General features: G+C 48.9%; 7 protein-coding genes across 7 annotated transcripts; 4 read left to right on the forward strand and 3 right to left on the reverse strand.

The window, feature by feature from the left end:
• Nucleotides 1-77: 77 nt before the first annotated feature.
• N7519_001672 (putative peroxisomal 3-ketoacyl-coA thiolase (Kat1)) lies at nt 78-1,606 on the forward strand (the record flags this gene model as incomplete). Its single annotated transcript, XM_057288450.1, has 6 exons — nt 78-173; nt 227-322; nt 380-1,228; nt 1,285-1,349; nt 1,400-1,511; nt 1,568-1,606. 6 exons carry the CDS (start codon nt 78-80, stop codon nt 1,604-1,606), a joined length of 1,257 nt encoding a protein of 418 aa, XP_057154533.1.
• Nucleotides 1,607-3,388: 1,782 nt separating this feature from the next.
• On the reverse strand, nt 3,389-5,005 carry N7519_001673 (uncharacterized protein; the record flags this gene model as incomplete). Its single annotated transcript, XM_057288451.1, has 1 exon — nt 3,389-5,005. One exon carries the CDS (start codon nt 5,003-5,005, stop codon nt 3,389-3,391), a length of 1,617 nt encoding a protein of 538 aa, XP_057154534.1.
• A 1,697-nt stretch (nt 5,006-6,702) lies between these two features.
• On the forward strand, nt 6,703-8,139 carry bgt2 (GPI-anchored beta-1,3-endoglucanase EglC; the record flags this gene model as incomplete). Its single annotated transcript, XM_057288452.1, has 1 exon — nt 6,703-8,139. One exon carries the CDS (start codon nt 6,703-6,705, stop codon nt 8,137-8,139), a length of 1,437 nt encoding a protein of 478 aa, XP_057154535.1.
• Nucleotides 8,140-8,892: 753 nt separating this feature from the next.
• Nucleotides 8,893-9,915, reverse strand: N7519_001675 (DUF3632 domain-containing protein; the record flags this gene model as incomplete). Its single annotated transcript, XM_057288453.1, has 1 exon — nt 8,893-9,915. One exon carries the CDS (start codon nt 9,913-9,915, stop codon nt 8,893-8,895), a length of 1,023 nt encoding a protein of 340 aa, XP_057154536.1.
• A 4,525-nt stretch (nt 9,916-14,440) lies between these two features.
• On the forward strand, nt 14,441-15,879 carry N7519_001676 (uncharacterized protein; the record flags this gene model as incomplete). The annotated part of the gene is made up of 2 exons (XM_057288454.1): nt 14,441-15,398; nt 15,461-15,879. 2 exons carry the CDS (start codon nt 14,441-14,443, stop codon nt 15,877-15,879), a joined length of 1,377 nt encoding a protein of 458 aa, XP_057154537.1.
• A 444-nt stretch (nt 15,880-16,323) lies between these two features.
• On the reverse strand, nt 16,324-17,340 carry N7519_001677 (annexin; the record flags this gene model as incomplete). The annotated part of the gene is made up of 1 exon (XM_057288455.1): nt 16,324-17,340. One exon carries the CDS (start codon nt 17,338-17,340, stop codon nt 16,324-16,326), a length of 1,017 nt encoding a protein of 338 aa, XP_057154538.1.
• Nucleotides 17,341-18,343: 1,003 nt separating this feature from the next.
• On the forward strand, nt 18,344-20,218 carry N7519_001678 (putative autophagy protein (Atg22); the record flags this gene model as incomplete). Its single annotated transcript, XM_057288456.1, has 6 exons — nt 18,344-18,486; nt 18,540-18,574; nt 18,638-19,393; nt 19,458-19,582; nt 19,636-19,797; nt 19,853-20,218. 6 exons carry the CDS (start codon nt 18,344-18,346, stop codon nt 20,216-20,218), a joined length of 1,587 nt encoding a protein of 528 aa, XP_057154539.1.
• Nucleotides 20,219-20,457: the final 239 nt, after the last annotated feature.

Here is a 20,457-nt window from a genome sequence, read left to right on the forward strand (position 1 = left end):
GCGTGAAGAGACATTAAAGACATTAAAGAGATCAAAGAGATTAGAACGAGTCTCTCTTGTTGTTTTCTTCATCTACAATGTCTTCACCACAACAACGTCTGAACTCTGTCGCCAACCAGCTGGCTCCTGGCTCGGCCCGCCAGAAGATTCTAGCCAAGAACCCAGATGACGTGGTATGTTACTGCTATGCACGACTCTTTGCACCTTGGAATTAATCAATTGGCAGGTCATCACTTACTTGGCCCGCACGCCGCTCACCAAAGCCCGCAAGGGTGGATTGAAGGATACCACCGTGGATGATCTCCTCGTCTCACTTCTCACGGTACTTTTTTTTCCCTCCATTAGGAAATAAATCGCAGTAACTAATTTATCAAAACAGACCGTCCGCGAGAAATCCAACCTTGACCCCAACCTCGTTGAAGATGTCTGTGTTGGCAATGTCCTCTGCCCCGGCTCCGCATATGTCGCCCGTTCCGCCGTGCTGGCAGCAGGCTACCCCGTAACAGCAGCCGCCTCCATCGCCAACCGATTCTGCTCGTCCGGTCTACTGGCCGTGCAAAACATCGCCAACCAGATCATTGCAGGATCCATCGATGTCGGTGTGGCCGTGGGAGCCGAGAGCATGAGCAAGAACGCCGACGGCGGCGCCCCCGAAATGTCCGAACGCATCACCAAGCACCCGATCGCATCGCAGAACTCCCAACCTATGGGCCAAACCTCGGAGAATGTAGCGAACCAGTTCAACATCTCGCGCGAGCAGCATGACAGGTTCGCTGCCAACAGTTTCCAGAAGGCTGAGCGCGCCCAGAAGGCCGGCTGGCTGGAGGACGAGATCGTCCCCGTCAGGACTCAAATTAAGGACCCCAAGACCGGCGAGGTCAAGGATATTGTCGTGGACCGTGACGACGGCATCCGCTACGGTACTACCCCCGAGTCCCTCAGCAAGGTCCGCGCTGCCTTCCCCCAGTGGGCCCCTAGCGCTACCACCGGCGGTAACGCCAGTCAGATTACTGATGGTGCTGCTGCGCTGGTTTTGATGAAGCGCTCGCGCGCCCAGCAGCTCGGCCAACCCATCGTTGCCAAGTTCTGCGGTGCTACCGTTTCTGGTCTGGAACCCAGAATAATGGGTATTGGCCCATCCCTTGCCATTCCCAAGATCCTGAGCAAGTTCAACTTGAGCAAAGATGACATTGATATTTTTGAGATTAACGAGGCCTTTTCCTCAATGGTAAGTTTATCGAGTAGTGACTATGTACTTTGCAAGACTAACATACTTCATTACAGGGTGTTTACTGCGTCAACAAGCTGGGCTTGGATGAATCCAAGGTGAACCCGCGTGGTGGTGCTATGTAAGTGGTCTTCGACCAGATTTGATTGATACCATACTAATATCTCAAAGTGCTTTTGGTCACCCTCTGGGCGCCACTGGCGCACGCCAGGTCGTCACTGCTCTGTCTGAGCTACGTCGACAGGATAAGCGAGTCGCCGTGACTTCGATGTGCGTGGGCACTGTAAGTTACCTCCGATCATCATGACTTTAATCTTAGATATTAATCTCTTCGAATAGGGCATGGGTATGGCCGGTATCTTTGTTTCTGAGCATTAGACATGCAGAAAAGCGTCTGCTAACAATGACTGTTGATATTGTATATATTTTTCTATACGCACCGAATACGACTCTTTGATTATGATAGTCTATACGCGGATATTCTGCCTTGTCGATGTGTCCTTACTTTCTTCTTGCTTTCCCCCATCATCCCCATTCCATCTCAAATTCTGCCGTCTCACGGCTTGTCCCCATGCAGCCTGCAAGCTCAGTTCCATGAGGCAAACGACGGGAGAGGAAATCCCCTGTCATGAGCACTGCCCTCCTGATGGAAGATGGACCTACAGCCATCGTAAATTGAGCTATCACCTAATGCTTCTTTTCCCGTCCATGGCTGAACCACCAACTAAACAATATCCGGTATGTAAACTGAAGATCATACCTATGCGCCGGCTGTTGCTCACTATGCAATCAGTTTCCACGTGAATTCAACTACCTCTCATCGAGGAGAAAAGAGCCATGATAATCCTAAACCTGTCCTTCTCGCCTGAGCCCAAGTCAATCAACTCAACCAGGGCAACAGCCGACCAGCTTAAACTCATCCCCCAGGAAACCGATACACCACAATAGGGGGAAGTCGCCTACGGGGTTCAAGAATCTAAGTCAAATAAAGCCAACGACCTGCACAGGATGCTAGATATCTCTAAATTGCCTTCCACTTCGATATCAAGCTCGCTTTTCACGCCATTTCCCGTCAGTATCGATGCCTAGGCGAACGCCTTCGGTAACGATAGCGACCTAGAAATGGTCAGAGAGACACGGGGACTTAAGGATCAGGTCAACGGTAATTGACTCTGCGATAAGATCTGCAAGAAGCAGAATCCAGGCGGCTCAGGCACGGCTAGATCAGCAAGAAAGCCTTGTCCGAGCCAATCATCACCATAGTAGCCTTAAGTGCCATCTTTCATCCGAGCAGTCGGATGGCAGACTGAAAGGCTACGAGAGATGATTGATATAGCCTCTTAGTAGTCCCCAGTCAGAGGTGACTCTTGGCAAGGCTTCAATTGCCACAGCCGGGTCAGCTAAGGTGTTCAGAATTAGCCTGCCCAGCGCCGAGGGCGAGTCGGTCATGTATGCGAACTCCATATTGACCTGGCAATTCAACGTCCGTAACGGTCATGTTACTTGCCCCCAAGGTCATCACAGCCTCCAAGGTGGCTCACGGGGTTTTTCGGATTTCGAAGTGCACCAATATGTTGGTAATACCCGCAAGCGCTTTCTAGTTGTGCAGTGCAAGAAGCCAGGGGGGAAATTCGTTGGCTATACATGGAACCGCGCGAGAGTCCAACTGGAAAGATACCTTGCATCGATTCATAGAGATCCTCGCTTCAGCCCCACCGTCCGCGGAATTGTGGCCATTGGCCAACGGCTCAGATTCTACGAGTACGACGGCACCATGTACGAAATGGAAGTCAAAGCGGCTAGAACTATCCAGCGAGAAGTCATCGTCGAGGTGAAGGTATCTGCTCTCCTAGCAAGGCGTGCAAAAAAGGTGCTTATGCAAATGGGGATTGAGACGATGGTATGGATACTCAAGTGCCACCATGAACATCAGCAAAAGAAAGGGAAAGAATCTGTCAAAGCACATGTAAGAAATTGCTGACTTGATATCTGAGATATCTTATGTTCTTCCGACGGTCACGAAATGTGCATTGTCATTGGGAAATGTAGTATACCAGCCAAGAAGCACAAGTGCCTGGTCACAAACCAGGCCTGTGCAGTAAGAATATAGATAGATATAGTTGGCTATATTTCATGATTCTGCATGATATAACAGAACCCTCAGGCTTTCTTCACATAATCAATCTTCCTAGCCAACCAACAACCAATCGTAAACCCTTGGATTGCATCGTGCTCATCCCGAGAAAAGGCAATAGTCCAATCTCCTGGAGCCGGTGCATCCAGACCACGTGGACAAGTCAGAGCCCAGACATCATCTCCCAGATATTTCATGGGAGTTGCATTTCCTTGACCCAAATACCCGTCAAACGCACCGTATAGCATCCCATCCTGGCCAAGGCAATGGAAGGTAGATTCAATCTCGGCACAGTGGTAGATACCTTGAAATGAAGTCTCCTTAAGGATTGATTCTTTCGGGACAATACGCCGAGCACTAAGCATCCGGTTATCTCTCACGCGATGAATACTCAACAAATCTCCATCAATCGTAGCAACCATCGAGTCAGACTTTCCATGATTCGGTGCACTAAGCTTAATGGGCTCGGCAGACCCATCGTAGCTGATGGCCACCTCTCCATCCCGTGCGCCCTTGGTGACGGCAAGCGCCAGCTGGGTATCCTGATCAAGGAACGCGCCAACCCAAGATTCTGCCGCCTGGACAGATGTAGATGCAGGCTTTGGTAGTCCCAACAGATCTCTGAAGATATCAATGTTGGGGGCGAATGTGCCCGAGTCACTGTTAAGCATAATGACGACGGACAAACGCTCGCGTGGCGCGTGTCGTCGGTGCAACCGATACCCTCGCAACGCTCCACCATGTCCAATCGTGTCCACACCATCGATGTCAGTGTGACTTAGCCCATAACGGTACGTTGCAGGAGTACCATCTTTGAACTTCGGCGTAGCTATAGCAGCGTGATACCAGCTTTGTGGATCAGAGCAGCAGCGATCGAGATACTTCTCGTACGCGATCATATCAGTGAGTGAAGCCACTAGCCCGGCATCACCGGACCATTCCATTCTGTTGATAGCCGCTGTGAAACCATGCTGCTCGTCGCCCTCATACCCGACACAGGGCGGTGGGTGATGTGCGGTGTTGGGGCAAAGGAATGCCGTGCTCATACCAGCCGGTCGGAGTATTCGCTCTTCGAGCAATTTGTCCAGAGACTCCCCGGTAGCTCGCTCAATTACTCGGGCAAGTAGGTGGAAGTTGAAATTGCAGTAGGAATATTCCGTTCCCGGCTGGAACTGGAATGACTTGGTTCGGGCAAGTAGTGGACCACAGTCTCTCTCAATGAGGAACTCGTCGTCGGGCTTAGACCCCCACAGTGTGGTCATAGCCCAGTAGTCGCGCATACCGGATTGCATGTCGCATAGCCGGTCAATTGTCAGTTCACCGTCAGAAGTGAGCTCCGGGCTTAGTATTTCCGTGAGATGATCTGAAAGCTGCTTCCGGACATCGCCCTTTGCAGCTAATGTCGGGGTTGGGTTGCGTTCCAAGTCAATCAACAACGCACACACAAACTGTTTAGTAATTGAACAGATGGGAATCTGGGTTTGAGCCGTCATGGGAATCCGTTGGTCCAGGTCGGCGAATCCCCAGACGCGCTGGCCGATGACCTCGCCATCTTTGACGACGGCGATGGCACCTCCTGGGCCTCGACAGCGGAGGGCAGATTTGTTCAAGACCCCTTGAACCTTTTCCTTGGTGACTTCCATATTTTCAGACTGACGTAGAGAAAGGGAACTTCTGACATCTTGGTTGTTGCGGGACAATTACCCCACTTCCAGTTGGTTATCGCAGATTGATGACAAGTTGCTAAATATAGAACAGTGATCCATAGAGCCCAATTGTGTATAATCAATATGAACTACAATTTGGTATTGAACTATTAGACTGACAATTCGATGCGAGCTATAATTTGTGACTTCGGAAGAGACCGTAGGGAGAAAGCCTAAAAGGGTAGTGTTGGGTAAAGGCGGACCCTTGAGATCCCTTTATCTAAGAATATAATAATAACCCATCCATTTCAAAAGATGAGATACAAAATAGATCGAAAAGATATCTAGAAATAGACGAACCAGAGAGTCAAAGGGCCAGATGACAGGGAAACTGAATGCGTCTACTTGTAAATAATAGCACCATCCATGGATGCTACTTTCCAATCCTGAGCATTACTATCAGCACTACGGAGTACTACCACTAAGGATCCTCTACGGAGTAAGAAACCGCCAGTTCATGTAGTTCAGTGAAAATAGCCGCAAAAAGGTAATAGCCATTCCCGACGAATTATTGTCCTTAGCAGCACACCTCCCATATCGAAAATATCCTTTCAAGTCAAGCTTCAACAAGATCGGCAAGCCCGAAGTCGCCGAGTAAGACATTATTAATCTACACCACGAAAGTGAGTAAAATTTACCGAACTATTTTTGTTTATCTTGAGTGAAGATCTGATCCGTCAATATTGCCTTGGGTAAAGGTAGTTCAAAACTACGATGTATTTTAATCGGTGTGATTCGATCGACATAATAATATAGAGTAAGGGGTCAGTCGGAAGAGAATATTGAATGCCATTGTTTGACACCTAGACTCGACAACGGCGGAGTACAACATACAGAGTACTAGACTAGAGCGTCATGATGAATTAAGGGTTGACCTAGGGGGCTCAAAAGGGGTTAGTTAATAATAGACCAATGTATACAACATAGGGGACATTAATAAACCCCTAATGGAACCCTTCCAATGGGCTCGATCATGCAATGACACCGATTCTCCACTAGGGTGTCTCTGTCATATTCCCCTTGTGCACAGACAAGGTCTATGTACTACCTATAGAGTACTATAAGGTGCCTATGACCCACTACAACATGTACCTACGTACATACCAAATGCAACAAATAAAAGAGGTTCAAATGTGAAATAGAAGAAACTCCCGAGGTTCTTTCCAAAGCCGGATGGGAATATCCGGGGAGATCGGGCAAAATCATCGAATGCAGCCTCGGGATCCATGGAATCATCAAGACCCACTCCTGCATATTTTTGGAATCAACTATCCGCTCGGCCAATTGGAGGGTTTCAAACAAAGTTAAAGTGGACAAGCAAACGTGTTACGACCCACAAAATCCACAGAACTACGCTGTGGCGGAATCTAGACTTGAATTTTCATGTCTAGAGCCAGCCTTGCTTTTGGTCTTTAGAGGGTCTTTAGGAGGCTTACTGAGTACTTCTTTCCGTTTGCATTTCTCTCTACCTCCACCTTTTCACTTTTCACCTTTCACTTTCCACTTTTCACTTTGCACTTTTCACTTTCCACTTTTATTCTCATCTTTTGTCTTTTCAATTTCCCTACATTCTTTTACTTCTTCCCTTTTTCATCTTCTCATCTTTCATATCAACACTCGTTAAAACATCCAAAATGCGTTCCGCTCAATTCCTTGCCCTCGCGATGGCCGTCGCTACCTCCGACGCCATCTCCCAGGGTTTCAACTACGGTGCTCTCAAGGTTGACGGCAGCCTCAAAACCCAAGCCGACTTCGAGACCGAGTTTGCAACTGCCAAGAATCTCGTTGGAACCGACAATGCCTTCACCAGTGCCCGTCTGTACACCATGATTCAGGGTGGTACAACCAATGGCCCCATTGAGGCCATTCCTGCTGCTATCAAGGAGAAGACCACCCTTCTCTTGGGTCTCTGGGCTTCCGGTGGCGACATGAGCAATGAGATCGCTGCCCTCACATCCGCCATCAACACCTACGGTGAGGACTTCACAAACCTGGTCGTCGGTATCTCCGTCGGCAGTGAGGATCTTTACCGTGTCTCCGAAACTGGTGTCAAGGCCAACGCTGGTCTTGGTGTCGGACCCACCGAGCTTGTTGACTACATCAACCAGGTCCGCTCCGCCATCTCCGGCACTTCCCTGAGCGGTGCCCCCATTGGCCACGTTGACACCTGGAACTCGTGGACCAACGGCTCCAACTCTGCCGTCATTGAGGCTGTCGATTGGCTCGGTTTCGATGGATACCCGTACTACGAGAACACCGACCCCAACTCCATCGACGACGCCAAGGCCCTCTTCGACAAGGGCGTTGAAAAGACCAAGGCTGTCGCCGGTGGTAAGGAGGTCTGGATCACCGAGACTGGCTGGCCCGTTACTGGCCCCACTGAGAACCTCGCTGTCGCCAACACCGCCAACGCCAAGCAGTACTGGGACGAGGTTGCCTGCCCTCTGTTGGGCAACACCAACACCTGGTGGTATATCCTCGAGGATGCCGGTACCACCGCCCCCAGCTTCGGTGTCACTGGTTCCTCCACCGACACCACCCCTCTGTACGACCTGAGCTGCAAGGCCTCCACATCCTCCAGCTCTGCCGCCGCTTCCTCCAGCACCTCGGGCGCCGGTGTCGCCGAGAAGTCCGGCTTCGTCTCTTCCGCTACTTCTGCCTCTCCCACTGGCTCCGGCTCCGACTCTGGTGCCTCTGGATCTGGATCTGGCTCCGGCTCTGGCTCCGGTTCCGCCAGCTCCCCCGCTGGCTCCTCCTCTGTCCGTCCTACCTCTGCAGCTGTGACCAGCGGTGTCCGCCCCTCTACCAAGCCCAAGTCTAAGAGCGCTTCTGCCTCTGCCTCTGCTTCCGGAGCCGCCTCTAGCTCTGCCTCTGGTTCTTCCGCTACCGCCACTGGTGGCAGCAACTCCGGCTCAGGATCCTCTGCCTCTGGTTCCGGCTCCGGCTCCGGCTCTTCTTCTTCCGACTCCGCCTCCGCCTCCCCCAGCCTCCCCGTCAGCTCTGCTACCCGTGTCGCTGGCTCTGCCGCCGGTGCCCTGGTTGCTGCTCTCGCTCTTGCTTTCACTTTCTAAGCATGTCATTTTCCCTGGGCGATTCGGAGTGATTGGTTGGATGATACTCACTCACCTTAGTCTGTCATTTGATAGTCGGTGACCGCCTGGTTTTATGTAATATTTCTTACTTCTGTTTACTACTGTCTAAAGATTAGATTGGTTGCTAGTGAGGGCATGGTTTCCTTGTATGTTATATCAAAATATATCAAAAGTAACAATCTGAAATCCATCTATCTCCTAGCACGTAGGTCTGAGTATGTAGTCTTGTCTTTCGATTTATTCGCTTTATGAGTTGAGTTCTGCTCATCCATAGAAGTATGACATGCTATGCGTAACCCTAATCTTTAGGGTCGAAGATGGATCGAGCTACTAGTGGAATATGACCCTGTAGCCCTAGGGAGACACGAAAGTTATATATGGATGTTATATTTCAGCTAGCGATTCTCTATGTCTACACCATTTAAACCACCGGCAACCCTATTCACTAACCGGATGCCCTTTTCGCTGGGGTCTATTCCATGTTTCTATGTTATGGGGGTGTTGCGTTCTTCCATGTTTAAACTTCCTGCTTTCAACAGCTCTCAATCTAGCTTATAATGCAACTATATAAAATGGTTCCTATTGTAAATTTCTCCTTATCGTATACTAGGGCGTAGAAACATGCTACACGAGAACAGCAACTCTCAATATGATTGACATAGAAGAAAGAAAAAAGAAGAACACAGTAATCCTTGGACATAGGATCACACGTCAAGTCTGGTTGTGCTGTGTCTACCATTCCTTCTTCAGACCCATGAAATCCTTATCCTGGGTCACAGCATCGCCCGCTTTCTCAAACACCCTGAGAATCTGAGAGTTCCTCTCCTTGACGTGACTTGACATAATGTCAATTGCGTTCGCGGCCTGCTCTGCAAGAAGCTTCTCATCTGCTTTTGATGCTTCATCGGCAATCTGATGTAACCGCTTAAGCCAGTATAACCATCTCCAGGGACTAAATCCACCAGGTGCTCGTTGACCTAGCTCCGACTGGACAAAGGTGAAGCCACCTCTCCCAATGGTACTGTTAGAGCAATCATTCCATGAGAAATCGGATAAGAGTATGATGTTATGCCCGGCTTCTCGGATCCAGGCACATGCAGATGGGAGTAACGAAGCAATAGTAAGTACATGAATTGTCCGGCGACGGTCTTCGTTATCCGGCTCATTAGAGCTGCCAAGGGGACGCTCGGACTCGAATGTATTACGAAAAAGGACCAGAGCAATCTGGCAAAGCCGATCGTTCGCAATGCGCGTGGACGCCAGCTTCGCAAGGAAGGACGCAGCATTAAGGCGCTGCTTCGAATCCATTTCCGCGCAGTCGTTGATCCAGCACTGTGTCATGTCCGTCGCAAGGAATGGCAGGTCATTCCAGACTATCCCATCGTGAGTTCTAGCAATATCGATGCCACCGCCCGGTGCCGGCCTGGTTAGGGGCCCGCGTCCCCGCGTCCGGAGGATGTCGAGGACCCATCTGTCTTGCTCAAAGCTTTCGTGGGAGACATGTCTGGCGCATTGATAATAGACGTACCAGAGAGAATGCAGATCTGGCTCGCAGGAATCAATTGACGCCCGGCTCCGGCAATATCTTTGGCCCATGATCCATGCTCTGTTATATGCCACAGATCGGAGGAGGTCGAAATCCCCTGCTCGAGCAGCCTCCTCGAGGTCCACCCGATCCGATGGGCTGCATACATTGAGGCCGGAAGGGCTATCTCGCGATGGTGAGCTCAGTGAATCTCTTAATAAGTCGTGCATCCTAAGTTCAGGAGCGTAAAGAGCTGGCAGTACCGATTGGTGATGAGTGTCACGAGGGTGAATCTCTAGAAATGAGATGAACGTAGGAGAGATAGAGTGCAATGGGATTAGATAACGGATATATTATTTATAAATAAGAAATTAAGAAAAGGGTGGGGAGTACGGAGTAGATAAAGAATGGTAAGGAGATGGTGTCTCTGTGACAGGCAGCAACAATCTTGTCCAATCAGACCCGATATACCATTGGTGACATGCCACTGCTTAGGGTACGAGACCCGGGGATCAACAAAGGATCAGCAGAAGGCGTGTCTCGGGCAAGATACGCTGACTATGTTGTACATAAATTAAGGAAATCCTCCAGGACTGATCAGACTAGACTCTAGACTGTAGCGCTCCACAGCAGAGTTGAAAATACGGAGCACAATGAGGAAAATTATAGATGTCGAGATAACCGTTTATACTCAACGCTGGTATGGTGTAAAAAAACAGGACAACATACGTATACTGAAATGCAGCAAACTTGTATGTGTCCCCCTACATAGTGACTGCTTCTAAATCAACCCGATAGCAGCAGCAGAACTACCCGCCTCAGTTAATCACCTCCTGACAGACGCACTTTCTACTGAAAGAATCAAAGTAGCATTCCTTATCCTCAATTGCGTCGGTACACTGTACGTAGAAGTTAGCATACTCCTGGAGTAATGGGTTCCAGGGCAAATTACCTTTTTGAACTCGCAATGACAGATAGCGTTCAGCCCACTTTGTGACTTGTAATGGCATTGATTGGTTGCTGGATAGCACTCCTAGTTGGAAAAGATCAGGCCCTTCGTCTCGTACTTCAATGCACCTTAAGAGACCTACTCCTTTGTACTTAATGTGACTATTGTTTTCGTTCCTGACATCCAAGTCATTTGATGTAGGAGACACAGGGTTCGCTGGGCTGGCTAATGCTCCCAGACCAGCAGAGAGGACAAGTCCAAAAGACATAAAGGTAAAAGCTTTCATGACGACGGCGCGCACCTTTGGTTAGCACCTTTGGTTACTTGAGAAGCAGGACAGGTGTTCTGGAAAAGGGATTTGTGTTTTTATCTAGCCTCCGGTATGTCGGGTCTGTAGCCATCTTATATAAACTCGATTTGAATTCATAGTGGAGAGCTCCCAGACAGGACAACAGTCGGAGGTCTACGGGTCGTTGATGGCTGGATACCTGGGCAAACTCGCAACAACAGTAAGGTACATGGGAACATTTCGGCCATTCCAACATGCCAAGTATCCCTCCAAAGAAGGGATATGCTGCATCAACCAATTGCCTGAGGCTATATTGTTAGCTGATTGTTGGTATACCGCCACGGGCCAACTCCGCAGTAGACTAGCCGCTGGCAACGGAGAAGGGTGCCAATAAAGAAAATGCATGGACCAGTGGATATCCCCTATTGGCGTCTTAGTGGCGGACAGCTAAGCTAGAAATATACGCCCGTGCATTGGTGTTGTCTCAAGATTGCGGCACGGCCCTGACCGACGGTTCGCCGGATCGTGCGAGATGGGGCGCTCGCACCAAGCTAGAAATATACGCCCGTGCATTAGGGCTGTCTCAGGATTGCAGCGCAGGTATGCTGGATCCTGGGAGACGGTCGCCCGCACTAAGCTAGGCGCCCGTGCATTAGTGTTGTCTTGAGGAGATTGCGGCACAGCCTCGACCGACGCTAAGTGTATTTATATTAACAAGAGTGTCTCTAGAAAAGTGGAGTAGCTCACAGCCTCATGATGATCGTATAATCGTCCATAACTAATGCTCGATCCATGCTGTACTTCTGATGCTGGGCCCTTGACATCGAGTTTCGCAAGGGCTGTATTTCCACTCCGAAGGCCACCTTGTTCATAAAAGTATTCCAGTCGGGTTACAGCTAGGGGACATTCAAAAAAAGTTCCGTACTCCCGCTTACATCATCATAGCCCAACCCGGTTTGGAACATTATCACCTCTACAGGGCCACGTTAGGATTAGAAAAGGGGTTTAGGGTGTTTAGGCATTCTAGTTTTTATTTAATGTTAGTATGTTTGGTAAGCAAGACTGTTCTTGAATTCTGAGGATCCCCGACCTGCTGGCCCTATTCCTGCTTCGCTTCTGAACGCGATAAAACATCAACTAATGTAGGAGGATCATTACCCGCGCTGGAAGCCCGGCGGCAACGAGATCTTTTCAAATCCCTCAAGCACTGTGGTCATTGATCGCCGTTCAACAGGGGTTCCGACCCATATGAACAGGGCAGGGCAACAACAAGCACCGCAGACCAATCATAGGATATAGCGTAAAAGTACGTAGAACTCTCCACTTTCACGCGTCAATCAATAAAACTTCTTAGGCAAGTCCTCGGCGTATCTTCGGGTTACAGGTTTGAGCTAATGATGCAGTGGCCAGAGGGTGATTAGGGATACTAGCCAGATTAGGAAAGCTATACATTCTGATAGAGTTGTTGGCTCTACAGAACTACTTCAATTGAGGCCGAAGGATCATGGTTTTTTAGATGTCTTTGTGTTATCAGGTGCATTAACATGGGCCTTGGGCTTCACAGAACATAGTAACACCGAATCTACAAGGTGTGCCCATCTTTGATCAGATATGGTATTGAATAACGTATTCCACATGCGAGCGGCGCACACAAGCGAGCGGCGCAGTCCAAAACACATAGTAAAAGCGATAAATTATAACATGCTATTTCAACAACAGCTATCTGCATGAACGTTTCCTTGTAGCCTAATGCTTTTTATATGATATCTAGCCACTTATTAGAGCTTAGGGGAATTTAATAAATTAGTGACTGAGATATATATATATATTCTAGAGTTCAGCGATGTATTTTTCGATACCATAACATTGCAAGTTCTCGATTTATTCAAAATTGATATATGGTACTAAAAAGGCTTATCAATTGCTATCGGCAAGTAATGAAATCAAATAAAAGCGTTGGTTGTTGAAATAGCATGTTAATGTGTTTTGGACTGCGCCGCTCGCTTGTGTGCGCCGCTCGCATGTGGAATACGTTAGTTACTTGTACAACATTAAGTATACTGGATGATTGAAACATATGTCACTGCACTGCCTGGTGTTAGATAAAATTTCGCTTTTGCTGAGCCTGCTCCTAACCCTGCGATCGTAGTCGCTTATTAAGTAAACACTATCACCAGGGTCTGATACCAATCTAGTTAATGATATGCAAAGGTGACCACAATTTCCGTCCTATGTCTCCGCATAGCTAGTTCTGTGTCGTGGGACATCTCCGTGACTAGAAGGATATAAAAGGGTCGATGCTCGCTGCCTCTGGACGACTTCTCTTCTCCTAACGCACTCATCTTTCTGTCTTTCTCTGACTAAGAGCTCTTTACCCAAACTACTACAATGCAGCTTATCAAAAACGCTGTTTATGCCGTCACTGTCATGGCCACCATTGCAGCAGCAGTCCCGGTCCAATCGTTGCTAGAGGTGAAAAGTTCCCCGTCTTCAATGGCAATACATCCGTTATGGTTGAAACCGAACCCTCTGCAGAGACCGGCAACGTTTTGATAGCCTTGGCCCAAGGGGACGTCGACTGCAAGGGCTCTGCCTTTTGCGAAAGACTCGGTTCTAGCTGTGACGATGCTTATCGCAAGGTTATTCCCAGCAACACTTATAGCACTTATCTCGAGTATGTCTACCCTTTAATGAAAATGGATGATTTGACTTTTCACTAACACGACAAAGCCATTCCAACACTGGAACTTGTAGTGGAACCTGCGGTCTTTTTGTCAGCGGCAATCACTGTGAAGTTATGGGGCAGGATTTGACGGACGCCTACAATGACATTCGCCAACGAGGCCATTGTAGCTATTGCGGACGCAAGCAAATCGCCAACGGCTGTATGATCAAGGTTAACCGGGTGACGGGTTGCTAAATGGGGCTGCGCCGTGTTGATTGGGAGGTGCATACCATTTACATGTCTTTAGGGCCACAGGGTCGCAGTTTTGGCATTCTCAGTTTCCAGGATTTAGTTGAGATGTCTGTTCCTTAAGGACTATACCGAACCGTACTAGAATTCTCATGGTGAACATTAGCTTCGGTTTTGAGGCCAATTCCCCTAATTGATAGGTCGCTAAAGGAATCCTTTATGGAGTATAGTGTATCCACCCACACTCGGGTATCCACCGGCACGGGATCTTCATGGCTAACTTACACCTCAACTTACACAACTTACACCTAGTCATATATTTCTGATCTGGTTGGTTGAGACGGTCACAGGCGACGATCCTGTGGGTCGTTTAGTTGGGTCTAAATGTGGACCGGTTGACCCATTCAGGGACTGGTTGACCCGTTCAGGGATCATATACTTACCTGTCTAGGCAAAGGCCCGTTGTCTCGAGCCCATCCTCATGTAGGCTGAGACAATCTCTGAGCCGCTGGTTCAGTCTTCTACCTGGGGGATTTTCGGTGTTCTCCTTACCTTCCCCCAGGTATCCCACTTACAATTCTCGCCATTTTCAGCATTCTCACCATGCACCAATCATGGAACAGGTGGTGTTCCCTTCGGCGGATGATATTCGCAGTCGCTACTGGCACTTGCGGTGTTTTCATCTACTTGATATGGTTTGGGATGAACTCAGACCGTGATAATGTCCCCCGGCTCCTCACACAACTTATCCCAGCAGGCCACTGCACCTGCCAATCATCCACTTCATTTCAATGCGCTGACTGCCTCACCTGTCTCGCCTCGCCACCGCTATTGGAACCAGAACACCTTACAACTTGGAGTTTCCAGTACGGACGAGACGACCAGAACCTAGGCCTGAGCCAGAGTCAGTGCCAGGCAGCATTCCCTGGTCTCTCCCAGGACATCCAGCGAGGGGTCGAGTACTGGAAGTCGCGAGGGGGCATATCAAGAGAGGATCTGAGCACGGTTCCATTCGAAGATGGCATGGCCCGCGCCATCATCTCTGATGGAGACTTGTACGTCGTGGCGACAAGAGCAAAAGGGGATGACCATCGGCGTAAGATACTTGGTACTCTAGGATCTATCCATCGGGCGCTATCCGCGTCCTCAAATCGTACCTCGCATCCCACAATCGAGTTTATCTTCTCGATTGAAGATCGCGTGGATGACGTTGACGCGGTCAGCCATCCGGTCTGGGTGTTATCGAGGAAAGCATCCGAGGAGTCGGTCATTTTGATGCCCGATTTCGGGTACTGGTCCTGGGATAAGAGTAAAATCGGCCCATACGGGCAAGTCGTACAGAGCATCATGGCCGCTGAATCCAATATGAAATTCGCGGATAAAGAACAGAAGCTGGTATGGCGGGGTAAGTTGAGCTTTGCACCAAAGCTGCGTCGGGCGCTCTTACATATCGCACGGGGTAAGCCTTGGAGTGATGTGAAGGAGTTGGATTGGAGCAAGAAGGCCAACTTCTTATCGATGGTGGATCACTGTCGGTACATGTTTATCGGACATGTCGAAGGCACGTTTCTTTCACAACCCCAACTTTGCTGTACAAGGCTGACAGATATCGTCGATATCCAGGTCGCGCATACTCGGCATCCCTTAAATATCGACAAGCCTGTCGGTCCGTCGTTGTGGCACATAAGCTGCAGTATATCCAACACCACCACTATCTTCTCGTGTCGTCCGGTCCGGAACAGAACTACGTGGAAGTCGAGAGAGACTTCTCCGATCTCCCGAAACGCATGGATGAACTCTTGAAGAACCCGGACAAGGCAGAGCGTATAGCCAATAACAGTGTCAAAACCTTCCGAGAACGATACCTAACTCCCGCTGCCGAGGCATGCTATTGGAGAGCTCTGTGGGAGGGATGGGCCGAAGTCTCAGCGAATGTCACACGCGACGTTGAACGGCCGCCGGTTGATAGGGGACTTCGGTATGAATCTTTTGTGTTGCTGGACAGTAACGATATGTTCAAATATTCATTTGGATCGGAGTAAGGGAATGTGTTTTTATATATAATAATATAATAGCCGATATGATCGCTATATAAATGACAAATATCATGATATGAATGCCTTTGCAGGTTACCATCAGCTGATCATCAGCAATATAATTTCCTTCCTCCCTTGTTGAATTGGTCTTACAGCGAGAACTTTTATTTCGTCTCAAGACACTCCACGGCCATTTTCCAATTTGGAAAATATTCACAAAGCATTTTCGAATCCCCTGGGCTGGTGTTGTCAGCTATCTCTATCTTATATTGGCTATCTCCAATGCACCAAGTACTCCAACTCTCTGGCCTCCTATCGCTTACTGTAACAGCTCGCCATCGTCGCCTCGAACCAAGGCTTAGACGATAATAGTATACATGAGGTCACGTACTCTAATCGGGTATATTTGACATTTTCACAATTGACAGTCAACATTTGTCTAACAAACCGCTAATACTTCCCATCATAAATTTTGAATACCAACTCCCGATAAGAATCATCATAAAGCCCCTTCTCCAATTCCATCCTTATATTTGTCGAAGTCGTATACCGCAGCCTCATCTTCCCAGCCTCAAACATCGTCCGATTCCAATGAGCCCAAACCATCGTATGAGTAATAGCACTGCATTCAGCCACTCCGTTCTTAACCGGCAACACCTTGACCAGACAATCCCGCGCATACTGTATAGGATCCTCTGCCCACGACAACAGCACCCGCAACGTAAACTGAAGCGTGCCCGTGGTCTTCTCCCTGATGTACTTCCCAAGACTAACGCGGTACACGGCTTCAAACTCGTCCATCAGCGCGATGAGCCTCTCGCGCGAAGACCTGGCCAGGATATCAGATACATAGTCCATATCTTCTTGGCCCTGGCGCCAGATCCCCTGGTGCAGGAGCAGCGCGTCGGCCCGTATGGTTGCTGTATCGAGCGCGTCGGTCCCATCTTCACATCGCGGAGTCTCAAGGTACTTGACAAGTAGCTGCGCTGTATACCCCGAACAGTGATGCCGGACCTTCTCCGCTAATGGCTTTGAATGCTTTTGCTCGTACAGCTCCTTGATCGCGTGGAGCTTGGCTTGGCTCCGGTAGAAGATGATCTCGCAGCAGGTGAGAACCCGCTTTTCTACGAACGGTTCCAGAATGAGATCGTTCAGTCGCTTCACGTCGCCCCAGGTTTGGCCATTGATCAATCCCAGCATGATATCCTTGAAATAGGAATGGACGCGTCCGCGGATATCTTCCTCGAGGTTGCGCTGGTAGAGCTGCGTGTAGGTCTGTTGGAGCAGTGCCATTTGTGGTGGGTTCAAAGATACAGCTGGGATTATTCGGATTAGGGTCTTTTTGTCTGTGCGAAGGCCGCTTGTCGCCTCGCGGAGGGCTTTTGCGTCGTCAATTGCTTTGTCGGGTGATGATGGTTCGTAGGCTGGTGGGGCGGTGCCTTTGCTGGGTTCTGTGTGGGAGGTCATTGTGCTTGATGATATATTGAGAATGGCATACTCTGGAAACGCAATGCGGCTCTGTTTTATATCGCATCAAATGGGGTGCAGGCTGTGTTGAATGGCTGTGGCGGTGTCATAGAATACGAGGGCCAAGGGTGTTAGGACTGTAGATCGCACAGCGGACGGGTTTAGTAGTAGCAGATCAGAAGATTGGTGAAGACAAGAGATAATAGTATCACCTATTCTTAGGAATTACCCTTTCGTATTATTCAAACATGACCTACGAACCTTGGAAAATGGAGGGTGGCTTGGCGCAAAGATATGTACGAACGATAGAACGCTCACTATAGAACCTTTGAAAGTCATCCCACTTTTGCGCTTTGACCGTACAGTAGAGTAAGGACGAGTCGGGTATCGAAAATGTCTCTCCACGGAAAGCACTACGGATACCTCTTTTCAGAGCTTCAGTAAGAATTTGTGGGAATGTTTCGGCCCAATTAATTCAATGTTCCACGGCGAACATCTTCAAGGCAGTGTGTGGACAGCCATTACCAACCAGGCCAACTGGATTTGAGCGACGTCGCCATTCACCTTCATCCATAGTCGATCCAAGCAAACCTCCACGGGGAGAAAGGGGATGCTCGGGTTTGTGGTGAATTCTTCGACTCTTTGAGGATGGGCTAGAATCGGAGGGGTGGTAGTGATCGAGATAGGACTTGGATAGCGATAAATGAGAGAATTCAGCAGAGGCTGCACTTTATAAATTGTTATTAACCTGATTAGGTCCAAATTCCAAAATGCTGAAGAGAAATGTGATAGGACGAGATAAAGCAGTCAAGCAGTCAAGCACTTCAGGACTCCAGGACTCCAGGACGCCTACGGAGTAGTGGGATAAATCGTAATAGTCCAGCTTATCGTGATCGGCACTTGCTTTGCAAACTGGTTCTTCTCGGGGTTTCGCACCTCATTTAACTCTCTTTCCATTTTTTCCCATTTCTTTTTTTCTCCTTCCCATCTTTTATCTCCAGTCATGGATCGAGATCAACAGAAAAACAATGTCAACTCCACTGTGGAGGTGGATGGTCCCTCAAACAAGATCGACCAGCCGACTGCACCAGATGAATTCGACGAGAGATACCGCACCACCCGGATGGAAATCTGGGCCTATTATGCGTGCGTGGATTGCTGAATTGACCCTGTGCGGAAACTAAACACCACGGTCGCAGCTATTACATTGGAAATAATGGCTTGTCGCTCTTCAGTGGGTCTATCCGCATTTCTCAATCAGGAAATTCGCGAAAGTAGAAGCTGACCCCCGTTCTAGACTTCGCGCCAACTGCTTTTCAAAACTTGCTCTACCAGGCAGCGCCTTCCGATGGACTGCTCGACTTTATAGGCAGACCACGCACAATCAACAGTATCGTACTCCTCTCAAATGGAATCTCCTTTGCGATCCAGGTCGTGATATTCCTGGTAATTGGCAGTTTTGCCGATTTCGGCCACTGGCGACCTAACATCTTGATCGTGCTGTCAATTATTGCCTACGCCATCGGCTTTAGCTGGTTAGGTGTCCATACCTCGGACAAATGGCATGTCGCGGTTGGTCTGTATATGGTCGGTTTGATCGCCTATCAGACCACGCTCACTTTCTGGACCGCTGCGTTCCCGGGGTTGGCGCGCAATTCCCTCGAATTGAAGGAAAAAGCCGACGCATATGTCGCGGGGACGATTACTCGCGATGAATACGACTATGCGGACAGCATGATGCGCAGCAAACTTGCCAATGTCGCTTTCTATGTTCAGTCTGTCGCGGAAATCTTTATTTTGGCGATCATCGTGGGTATCATGTTCGGGTTGAATGTCAATGCCAGCGAGAGAAATAACAACTGGGGGCTGAGTGTGCTGATCGCCTTCGTCTCTGGCGTGTGGTTGCTCGTCTCGATTCCGTGGTTTGCTCTTGAGAAACGCCGTCCCGGTCAAGACCCTGGGAGACGGTCTGTTCTTATTGCAGGACTGTGGCAGCTATGGCATGCTATGAAGCAGATTTGGCATTTAAAGCAGAGTCTTCTCTATCTGATCGGTAAAACTCCATGTTCTCTTATGTCTATTGTGTGAGTATTAGGTGCTAACGGTGCTGGCAATAGGTTATTTCTTACTTGGTGACTCTCTAAACACCACTGTGACTGTTATTGCCACTTTGCAGAATAGCATCGTTGCGTATAATACCCTGGAACTGACATACCTGCTTATTGTTGGTATTGCTGCACAAGTGAGCTTGAAGTTCCCGAGCCATTCGGTTACAAACTGACAGATTTCTCTTAGGCGGCTGGCATATACGCATTTTGGACAATTCAGCAACGCTTCAAGCTCGGAACCAAAACCATGTTCAACACCGTCGCCGTTGGAATCGTCCTACTCGATGGCTGGGGCATGGTCGGCATCTGGACCGACAAGTTCGGCTTCCACAATGCATGGGAAGTTTGGGTATGTCAATCCCACTCTGGCATATGAGAATCAATACCCAATTAAATATACATAGGTTTACCAAGCGTTCTATGGCCTTTTCATCTGCCCCTGGTACAGCTACTCACAAATCATGATCTCGGAAGTCACACCACGCGGCCACGAGTTCCTGTTCTTCAGTCTCTTCAGCATCATTGGCAAGACCTCGTCTTTTATCGGTCCCATTGTCTCCAGTGCGATTATCGACGCAAGTCCGTCGGGAAATGTCTCGATGCCATTCTACTTCTTGTTTGCGTTGAGTGTTGTCAGCTTTTTGATTCTGTTCTGGGGTGTTGACCTAAAGAAGAGCCAGAGAGAGCAGGAGAGGTTCTTGTTGGACAAGTTGCGGCGATTGAATGCCAGTACGTCGTCTTCTGATGAGGGGACTTCTGCAGCAGTCTGAACTACTGTCTTCAGATATGTCGTGAGTGGTTGACTGTTCTGTTTGTTTACATAGTACTATACGTGCCATGCCTGCGATAGGAAATAACGACATGAGGCGGGTGTCTACCGAATACAGCCATTGATAGAAAGAGGTGACCAGTCGTGGGTTTAAGAGAAAGACGACGGACTTCAATGATCACATCAGCCCTAAGAGAATACCTAGACTAGTCACTGGTCATGCTTCTTAACCGGTCTACG

Source organism: Penicillium mononematosum (genome assembly GCF_028829835.1).
Source record: "Penicillium mononematosum strain IBT 11891 chromosome Unknown utg000001l:1.0-4488741.0:1.0-4491989.0, whole genome shotgun sequence".
Taxonomy (NCBI): Eukaryota; Fungi; Ascomycota; class Eurotiomycetes; order Eurotiales; family Aspergillaceae; genus Penicillium; species Penicillium mononematosum.